This window comes from Rhinopithecus bieti, unplaced genomic scaffold, assembly GCF_001698545.2.
Source record: "Rhinopithecus bieti isolate Rb0 unplaced genomic scaffold, ASM169854v2 scaffold_32760, whole genome shotgun sequence".
NCBI lineage: Eukaryota > Metazoa > Chordata > Mammalia > Primates > Cercopithecidae > Rhinopithecus > Rhinopithecus bieti.
This window is the reverse complement of record NW_016813956.1, coordinates 265,918-276,029: the sequence shown is the minus strand read 5'-3', so window position 1 is coordinate 276,029 and position 10,112 is coordinate 265,918. Positions and strand designations below refer to the sequence as shown.

Genomic DNA, 10,112 nt, shown 5'->3' with positions numbered 1-10,112 from the left:
AAAGAAAAAAGAAAAAAAGACTCTTTTGAACATGGTGAACTGATTTCCCAGACTCTAGCAATTCCTGAGTGTCCTGCTTAGATTTTTTTTTTTTTTTAATGTACACCGGAACCCCAGTAGCCCCATGACAGGGCCTGGGCATCCTCTGAGCCACTTGGTGGCTTCCATTGTATCATCTCAAAATGAGAGAGCTTACTCCAGTTCATCGAGGGAAATACCACCAGAGTTCTGACTCCAGAGGCACTGGCCTAGGGAGGATAGTGTGTGTGAAGCCCAGCAGGGCCACTAGCTGTCCCCACCAATTACAGTCCTTGCGTAGGGGCCAAAGAAATGAATGCCAAAGAGAGTAACAGAGGAGCAAAGGAGTCACATTCCAGGACCTTCCCTTGGGGACTTTTAAAGGAAACATGACAGCTGAGGATCAGCTGGTTGTTTTCTGCTGTTTCCCTTTATGTGATTCAAGCTCACTCAGAAGAAACACAATGAGACAATAGAATAGCCATCTCCTTCCGTCTCTATTTACTCTAGGCATCTAAACTACCTGAATGTAGTGGTGTTTGAGATGTATCATACGGTCAGATTGACTGAGTTTGAAACCTGTTTCTATCACTGGCAAGCTGTGAGATACTCTATATTTTCGTTTTTCTTTCCTTTTTTTTTTTTTTTTTTTTTTTTTTTTGAGACGGAGTCTCACTACTCTATCACTCAGGCTGGAGTGCAGTGGCGCGATCTCCGCTCACTGCAAGCTCCACCTCCTGGGTTCACGCCATTCTCCTGCCTCAGCCTCCCCAGTAGCTGGGACTACAGGCGCCCGCCACCATGCCCGGCTAATTTTTTGTATTTTTAGTAGAGATGGGGTTTCATCGTGTTAGCCAGGATGGTCTGGATCTCCTGACCTTGTGATCCACCCGCCTCAGCCTCCCAAAGTGCTGGGATTATAGGCATGAGCCACCGTGCCTGGCCTACTTCACTTTCTTCATCTAAAAAAGAAATTGAGATAATAGTGCCTATCTCATAGAATTATTGTAAGAATTGCATGCAATAATGCATGTAAGTAGGTGCTCAGAAGAGTGGGACACAACGTAAGTGCTTTTATCATCATTATCATCATCCTTATAATTTTCATTATCATAACAAGGAGAGATCAGGGAGAAAATTATTGTTATACTTCAGGTCTGGAATACTAGAGTAGCATTCCAAATGAAGGCACTTTGCAAACCTGTATGACACCTTCATACCAATTAGAAAGAGACACCTCTTCGCAACCCCTTTCAAGATATTTGCCTCCTACCTGCTAAAAACACCCATTGTAATACCCACAGACAGCCATGATGCTTTTTCTGGGAAAGGTGCCTCTTCCATTCGTGCAGTGTACAGCCTACAATTCACATAACAATCAGATGGAAGAATTCCCATGGCTTGGTGACGGATGAGTTACTGGGTAACACAGAGGGATGATTCAAAGGAAAAGTAGAACGGGTCCAGAAAATGCCTAGATACATATGTAAAATTCTGGTAAGGTTATGACTAGCCATGTCCCAGGATTCAAAGCTTTTCTGAGATGTTAAAATGAATCATGTAAGTCCCCCAAATGTAAGGAGTCCTCTTCCAAAAATAGGAAATGAAATGACATAGGTGTATGTGTCTGAGGTGATGGAGGAAATGAAGGAAGCCTCTAGATGCAGCTTGAGGTTCATGAGGGGCAGTTCCAGGGGAGAAGTCACAGCTGGGGATCACTGGCATGCAGGAATCAGAAACTTAAATGGGGAAATCTTTTTGAGGAAATGAACAGAGAAAGCTAAAAGCAAGGAGTTCTTCAGGCAATTTCTATGTTTAGGTTCAACTCTGTCCTGAAACATGAAGAGCTCCGTAAGTGCACTCCCTTTTTGAGTCTCTAGTTTTGTGTCCTTCCCGTGATGAGTCTGCAGGCTGCGTGTCACTCATGTTCAGCTAAGACGTAGTGCCCCATAACTCCTCCTGTGGAGACAAGAGACCCAGGAAAGAGGCATCACAAACCTAGGCATCATTTTGCCTCTTCTCTGTTCCTTATTTTCCTCATTCACCCATCTCAATTTAGACCTGGGCACTATTGGATTTCAAGAACCATTATCTCTCATCTGGAAATGCTTATTGGCTTTCTAACTGGTCTCCTCACCTCCCATCTAACTTCTTAACAACACATTCACCATATAAGGGAGCTCATGGTCCTCCTTTCTTAGGATCCTTCAGTGACACTCCAGTGATCATAACCCAATATCCCAAAAGACCCTCGGACTCTGTATGAGCTGGCTTCTTTCTGCCTTTCCTTTCCCCACACCACAGATGTTCAGGGAGTAGAAATGCATAATTGGTGAGCGATAGCTATGCAAACTCGGGGTTAAGGTAGAGTCATTAGTTCTAACCTCCTAGTACGCCTTATACTCTCCCACTTGGCATGGTTGTTCCGTCTGTGTAGACCTCCCATCATCTTCAACCTCACCTAATGGAATCAAGCTTCTCCTTCAAGATCCAGAAGGCTTTCTTGATCCCCAGCTGAATGTGATCATTCCTTCCTTTGACACCCTAAGCATTTGCTTCCTGCCTGCTTTTGGACCTCATGGGGTCTTCTTTAACTACATTCACTTGCTATCATTTTCATTCTCTACCAGATTTGGGTTCTGAGAATAGCCACAGTGACTTCTCAACCTCAAAGCCCCTGCACTACCTTAAACAGCTCTTGCAAAATAGTAGGTGCTCTGAAGATGTTTGTTGAATTAGAGACTTTCATTCTAGGGAGAACCATTATTTTCTGTCTCCCAAGGAGCTACTGGTGTCCCCAAAGAATATAAATAAGAAAAATGCTTCCCATGGATGTCAGATCCCCTCTGCCCCTCTTCCCACTGTGCTCTGGGGCAGAGATACTAAGAGACTTCTCCTTGTTCCTACTCACTTGAAGTCTGCCTCTTCCTTAATATTATGAACAAAATTCCAATGAACAAGATGATGACAAAAACAGCAATTCCACTGATGACTCCAATGACTAGGGTTCCAGACGGTGAGGGGTCTAAAACAGAAAAAGCAAGTTAAAGCCTTTGATTGCCACCCCAGCCCACCCCTAACAAAGAGCAGATCCTTGTCTCACTGCCATAATTACCCCCTCAGGCACTCCTCTCAACCCCCAATAGATTTTCTCAGCTCCTGGCTCTCATCAGTCACATACCCCAGATAGCAAGGAGGGGCTGATCCAGGCCTGGGTGCTCCACCTGGCAAGTATATCTCTGTTCTTCCCCTGGGGGTACAGTCAAAGTTATCCAGCCCTGGTAGGTCCCATCCCCATTGGGCAATACGTCTTTAGGTTTGACCTCCTTGGCATCCATTGGCTGCCTATCCTTCAGCCACTTCATGGTGATGTTCTGGGGGTAGTAGTTCAGGGCCCGACACCGTAGAGTGGTCACTGAAGAGGTCACATGATGTGTCACCTTCACCAAAGGAGGCACTTGACAGGAAAGAGGAAGGATGAGGAGAGGGAATCTGTTTACCCTTGCCAGGAAGATTGGAACTTTCACTTCCTTCTATAGGTTGGAGGAAGGAAATTCCCTTTCAGAAAAAAAACAAGCTACAGGAGAGACACCATTTTGTGTCCTAAGATTGGGCTATAACACAGTGTCACTTGGAGCGCAGTCAGATCAGCTTGTTCTCCTAACATGTAAATATACATATCAGTTACCTATGTTCTTTGTTCTGATAGATAAAATTGCCCTTTATGTGCATTGAAAACGATTGAATATAGATGGTTAGTTTCACCTGGGTCAACCTAGGAGGCATTGTTATAAGAAGGAGCCTTGTAAAATAGGTAGCTTCAGTGATTATTGCTATGTTCTGTGAAAGAAACTTTTAACCTAAAGCATTCTGCTACTCTGGTAAGTGGCCTCACTTGATATTTTGTCCTGGTATTCATATGATAGCTGACATCTCTGAATTCTCTCTCTTCTTTTTTCTTTTCTTTCTTTCTTTTTTTTTTTTAAGATGGAGTCTCACTCTGTTGCCTAGGCTGGAGTGCGGTTGCGCGATCTCAGCTCAGTGCAACCTCTGCTTCCCGGGTTCAAGCGATTCTCCTTCCTCAGACTCCCAATTAGCTGGGACTACAGGCGCGCATAACTGCGCCCAGCTAATTTTTGTATTTTTTTAGAGACGGGTTTCACCATGTTGGTCAGGCTGGTCTCAAACTCCTGACCTCGTGATCCACCTGCCTTGGCCTCCAATTGCTGGGATTACAGGGGTGAGTCACTGCGCCTGGCCTTGACATTTCTGAATTCTTAACAGGTATACATATACAAAGGATTATTGGTTAAATAAAAAGCAAGGGCTGCAGACACTTCCCCTTAAGCCATATGAATGGAGAAAAGAAATTAAACCCATGACTTGTGGTTGCCTCATACATCTCAATTACAAGGTAGAGACTCTAGGATTGAGAAAGTCCCTTCCCAGAATTTGGAGAGGCACACAACCTCAGCCACCTCTGAAACTCCAACCAGGGATTCCATGCCCTACATCCTCCTCCACTCTGCCACTAGAGTATGGGGGCAGAAGTGTGTTTCCACCATACCTGGCCGGTCGAAAACACCTCTCCCCAGCTCCAGCAACTGCTGCAGCTGTGCAGGGCAGTCCCTCTCGAGGTAGGCCCTGTTCTGCCTGGCCCGAATCTTGTGCCTTTCCCACTCCAGCTTGGTGGGCCAGGCCCTGGGTTCTGCTGCTCTCCAATCCAGCGTGTCAGGGCAGAATTCAAGGTGGTCCTGCCCATCATACCCGTACTTCCAGAAGCCCTCGGTACTGTTGTCCTCTTGCATTTTGCAGCCCAGGATGACCTGCAGGGTGTGGGACTCTGGAAAAATCCCCAGCCTTGTTACTGCAACCAAAGGAGTAGGTCCCTATTTCCACCATCCCCAAGGACCAAATGATCTCAGGAAGTAAATTCTTTCCCTCTTCCCTGCTCCCACAAGACAGCAGATTTCCAGCTGTTTCCTTCAAGATGCATGAAAAGATGAAAAGCTCTGACAACCTCCAGAAGGTGAGGCCCCCTCTCCACATACCCTTGCTGTGGTTGTGATTTTCCATAATAGTCCAGAAGTCAACAGTGAACATGTGATCCCACCCTTTCAGACTCTGACTCAGCTCCAGCCACATCTGGCTTGAAGTTCTACCGGAAACCCATGGAGTTCGCGGCTCCACACGGCGACTCTCATGATCATAGAACACGAACAGCTGGTCATCCACATAGCCCAAAGCTTCAAACAGGGAAAGACCAAGGTCCTGCTCTGAGGAACCCATGAAGAGGTAGTGGAGAGAGTGTGAACCTGGAGACAGAGCAACAGGCCTTCACCATGTGCAGTAGGAGGGGAGCTGGATGTTGAGGCTCCACACACCTGCATCAACTCATACTATCAGTTGTGTCTGGTCCTCTATTGTGAAGGGTGAGTTGCAGTCCCATCTTTCTTCCATTTGACAGTCCTGGCTGCTCTCTCTTTGTGTGACTTTCTCTGCCACACGTGGCTGCCATCCCCTCACTGCCCCCAGACCCTATTCCAATACTCATGATTAGACAGACTCCACTAAAGCTGGTGGATTCTAGAAAATGTTAAGATGTCTCTAGCTATGGTAGTTGAACTCAGGAGTTGGTGGTCAGAGCAAATTAGACCCAAATCCTGAGGAATTCATAAAGGTTTTTTTGTTTTTGTTTTTTTTTTTTTTTGAGACTGAGTCTCACTCTATTGCCCAGGCTGGAGTGCAGTGGCACAATCTTAGCTCACTGCAACCTGCACCTCCTGGATTCAAGGGATTCTCCTGCCTAAGCCTCCTAAAAACCTGGGACTATAGGCATGTGCCACCACACCAGGCTAATTTTTGTATTTTTAGTAGACATGGGGTTTCAGCATGTTAGCCAAGCTTGTCTCAAACTCCTGACTTCAAGTGATCTGCCTGCCTCAGCCTCCCAAAGTGCTGAGATTGCAGGAGTGAGCCGCTGTGCCCAGCCTTGGCCCTGAATTCTTACACTGAACTGCCTATATGGCCTCACTACTTGGATGCCTGACTGGAATCTCAAACTTAGGATGTCCAAATCCAGATCCTTGATTTACCCCCAAACTGCTCTTTCCTCTGCCTTCACCATCTCAGAAATGGCATTGCCAATTACCTCACTGCTCAGGCCAATAAAATTAAAATAAAGAACAAAGTCAACTTTAACTCTTCTCTTTTTTCAGGGGGTGGGGGGAGACAGGATCTTGCTCTGTCATCTAGACTGAAGTATAGTGGCACAATCATGGCTCACTGCAGCCTCAACTTCCTGGGCTCAAGCAATCCCCCACACCTCAGCCTCCCTAGTAGCTAGGATCACAGGTGCATGCCACCACACCCGGCTAGTTTTTGTATTTTTTGTAGAGAAGGGGTTTTGCCATGTTGCCCAGGCTGGTCTTGAACTCCTGAGCTCAAGAATCTGCCCTCCTTGGCCTCCTCCTTGGCATGAGCTACCACACCCAGCTAATTCTTCTCTTTCTCTCACACAACATAGAATCCTTCATCAACTTCCTTCAAAATATATTCAGGAGACAACGGTTTCTCACTCCCTTTTATGTTCCCACCCAGCCCACTCCACCATCTCTTGTGTGGACTGTGTAACAGCTCCCTGGATGGGCTCCCTGCTTTTACTGTTGCTCCCTTCATTCTGCTTTCCACATAGTAGCCAGAGTAATCTTTTTAAAGCCTGTGACAGATCACAGTTACTCCTTGGCTAGAATTCACACCACAGCCTACAGGCACCTGCACAACCTTGTTTGTGGCTCCTCTTCTGACCCCATTACCTACTTCTTGGCCTCTAACCCCCAGCACTACTTTTTTTTTTCAACCCGAGCTTCTTAACCAGGAGTTTGTCTCCTAGGTGACATGTGGCAAAGTTTAGAGACATTTTTGGTTGTCAAGACTGGGGGAGTGCTCCTAGCACCTAGTGAGTAGGGAGGATGAGTGCTCCTAGCACCAAGTGAGTAGAGACGACAGGATACTGCTGGACATGCTACATGCAGATGGTAGTCCCTGTTCCCACCCCCAACACACACACACACATGAGTAGTGCTGAGAAAACCTGCTTTTTAATCCAACTTGCCAGGCCCACTCAGTTTTCCTGGGAAATACTGCTCCCAGTCAATATCATTCTTATTTCCTTCATGTCTCTGCTCAAGTGTCAGCCCCAGAGTGACTTGTCCTGACTTCTCTGCTTCTCACAACACCCATCGTTTCCTGATGTTGCATATCTTTTTGCTCATTTGCTTATTGTCATCTCTCCCACTAGAATGCAAAATATCAAAGGGTAAAGACTTGTTTCCCTGCTCTCTCCCTTGGGCCTTGAACAGTGCAACACATGGTTGGGACTCATTTACACTTGTAAACAATGAATATTTCTGCTCAACCTGAAATTTTATTATTCAGCCTCTAATGCAGTGTGATGTTTAAGAATCATAGCTATGAAGTGGAGACGTGAGCTCTGCCACCAAAGCCCAGTGTACTATTGAATAAACTTGCCAGGAAGCAGGCCGTGCATGCCTCATTCTTGTCATGTGTAAAATGTAGATACACATAGTACCAAAACTCAAAGTGCTGTGCTGAGGCCGGCTTGTGACCCACAGAACACTGTGCTAGACTACAGGGCAAAATCACTCTCAACTAAGATTAGAAGCAGCTATAGTACTTGAAATAATATCAGAAAACCTGATTACTTATATACTTTGTAACCTGAAAAGAGTTATTTAATCTGAATTCTAGTTAACTTCTAGTAAATAAACATATTATTAGCTCCTACCTCCCTATGCCTAGTGAAAATCAAATAGGATCAGATATGAATGTAACTTACAACTGAGTGCATTGCTTACATGTTCATTATCAGTACTTTGACGTTCTTTAGAGGCCTCTTAATTACACAGCACACTGCAAATCAATAAAACCTGGCTGAAAAGAGAACTGTTCAGTTCAAACGTTGAAAACTAACATATACTCAATTTTCCAGGCAAAAGAACAATTGCCAAGAGTGGGGAAAGGCCCGAGGTAGGCCTCTCTCTGAAGCCTCCCACCCCCAGATCTACCCCAGGTCTCACCAAAAGTGGGTGGAATGGTGAAGAATTCAGATTCCCAGCCCCACTCTTCCGCGCCCCCACCACCCAGCGCATTCGTTCCGAGGTGGAAACCCCGTGCGGATCCTGCTGTGGGTTCGCTCAGCCTTCTCGGCAAGCATGCACGGAAGAACTTCCTGTTTGGAGATGACTGGGGAAAAAACTGCACAGCTGACATTGGAAATAAACCCGAGATCCAGGTCCAAGGAGCCCCAGGCTTACCTCAGCTCAAGTGAGGAACTACGAGATTTATTTAAAAGCATTCTGGTTGGGGGAAGGGAGTGGGCGGTTCGAAAAGTCACTCCGAAGAGCCGGGACAGCCGGGGGAGGGGACAGGTCCTGGGGCGAGGGACCCCCATATGCAGCTCAGTGGCAGGCATTCCCTCCCGGGGTTTGGAGGCAGAAAGTAGGGAGAGGGGACTACGGATAGGGCTGAGCAGGTCCTCCAAAGTTAGCAAACTCCCAAGCGCAAAGAAAAGCTAGTTTCGATTTTTCCCCCCCCGCCGCGCCCCTCGTTGGCCCGCAGCCCTTGGACTCACGCAGCAAGCGCCCCTGCAGGACCGCGGTCTGCAAAAGCATCAGGAGGAGAAGCGCCGGCCTGGCTCGCGGGCCCATTTCCCCAGCTCTGACCGCACGTCCCGGTTAAGTCTCCGCTTCTTTGGTGGGGCGGGGAAACGGCGATGGCTCCAGAAGTCACCCTACAGCTATTGCCTAGGCTCAGGAGATGCCCAGTAAAACTTCCTGGTGAAAAGCAATAGGTCTTCAGAACTTTAATTCTCTCTCTCCTACAGCAGAAGGTATCTGCTTGTGAAACTCTAGGTGATCCAGTGTCCCCCTTGGTTTTTAAATCCTGAAGGAGTGTTGCTGATTGGGGAAAGTATCTTCACAATGTTCTGATGGAAACTTTAGGTATTTAAATATTTATTATTTTCAAAATTCAATTATACATTTAAAAATTTTATCTCGACCTTAGACCAACTTATGTCTTATTTGATTTAGAAATATAAAGCTTTTTCATTTTGATTTTGATTCAAATTAATTAAATCATAACGTTAACCAATTAGATCCTACTGAAACACCTTCCACAGCCTTCGTAATTGAATTATCTGACAAGTTTTTCACAAACTTTACAGTATTGGGATGACTTGGAAAATGATTAAACATATTGAGGCCTGCTCCTAACCCCAGATACACTGATTTAATGGGTAATTGTTAGGTAGTTAGACATTAGCAGCTGGAAGGGGACGACAGAAGAGAGCAGAAAGGCTGTCACTAAGACAGCCACTGGCCCATCTAAGTTCAGGCCCAAGACTACCTTAACGCCACCCTAAGGGATGGAGTTTATGATGAAGTCTGTGGCCAAAATATCCTGGAGAAAGAGAAAGGAGGGTACAGGTGGAAATTCCCTAAAGTGGCACATACCCAATAACACAAAACCCTGTCCTTCATTATATTACCCATGACCATCATTATAATAGAATTTACATACAGTTTTGACCCCATCCCTGGGAGGCTTTTCTTAACGAATTATAGGTAAGAACACGCGCAGTTTAATTTTAGTTTATATAGCTATAAAATTCAATCACATAACATCATCCTGTCACTCAGATACAGCCCAAACCTCAACTCCTCCCCACAAACCCGATGAAAGCACCTTAAACTCTGTAAAGAGGTGCCAATTTCACTGTGCAGAAATCAGCCCGCTCTCCCTCTGTGAGTGTATTATTATGCTTCAATAAACTTCGCTTTAAACTTGCATTTTGGTGTTAGTTTGTAGTTCTTTGCTCACTATCACAAGAACTGAGATTGCTAGTTCAGAGCTCCGGCTCTAATAATCTCCTCAGTTAAAGGATCCATCCCAACGCAGAATTCCCGGTAACAGTACGGGATGCCACCTGGGCAACAAGATTTTAAAAGCTTTCTTCTTCCCTCAATGAAGTTTGGGAATTATTGCCTTAGACATTTCAAACCATATAAATA

At 45.7% G+C, this 10,112-nt stretch overlaps 1 protein-coding gene across 4 annotated transcripts; it reads right to left on the bottom strand.

The window, feature by feature from the left end:
• Positions 1–660: 660 nt before the first annotated feature.
• On the bottom strand, positions 661–8,909 carry HFE (homeostatic iron regulator). 4 transcript variants are annotated; one of them, XM_017849136.1, is made up of 7 exons: positions 8,672–8,755; positions 8,118–8,283; positions 5,070–5,333; positions 4,586–4,861; positions 3,200–3,475; positions 2,930–3,043; positions 661–1,977 (listed from the first exon to the last, which is right to left on the bottom strand). In XM_017849136.1, exons 3-7 carry the CDS (start codon positions 5,305–5,307, stop codon positions 1,937–1,939), a joined length of 945 nt encoding a protein of 314 aa, XP_017704625.1. In that variant the 5' UTR covers positions 5,308–5,333; positions 8,118–8,283; positions 8,672–8,755; the 3' UTR covers positions 661–1,936. The 4 variants fall into 4 exon arrangements, with proteins under 4 accessions (XP_017704625.1, XP_017704624.1, XP_017704626.1 ...); XM_017849135.1 differs by lacking the exon at positions 8,118–8,283 and having other exon boundaries at positions 8,672–8,903; XM_017849137.1 differs by lacking the exons at positions 5,070–5,333; positions 8,118–8,283 and having other exon boundaries at positions 8,672–8,904.
• Between the last annotated feature and the right edge of the window lie 1,203 nt (positions 8,910–10,112).

Coding starts and splice junctions, on each gene's coding strand:
- HFE (XM_017849135.1), bottom strand. CDS start 8,747: ATGGGCCCGCGAGCCAGGCCGGCGCTTCTCCTCCTGATGCTTTTGCAG. Junction 4,862..5,069: donor AAATCACAACCACAGCAAGG/GTATGTGGAGAG, acceptor GGATTTTTCCAG/AGTCCCACACCCTGCAGGTC. Junction 3,476..4,585: donor AGGTGTTTTCGACCGGCCAG/GTATGGTGGAAA, acceptor TTTCCTGTCAAG/TGCCTCCTTTGGTGAAGGTG.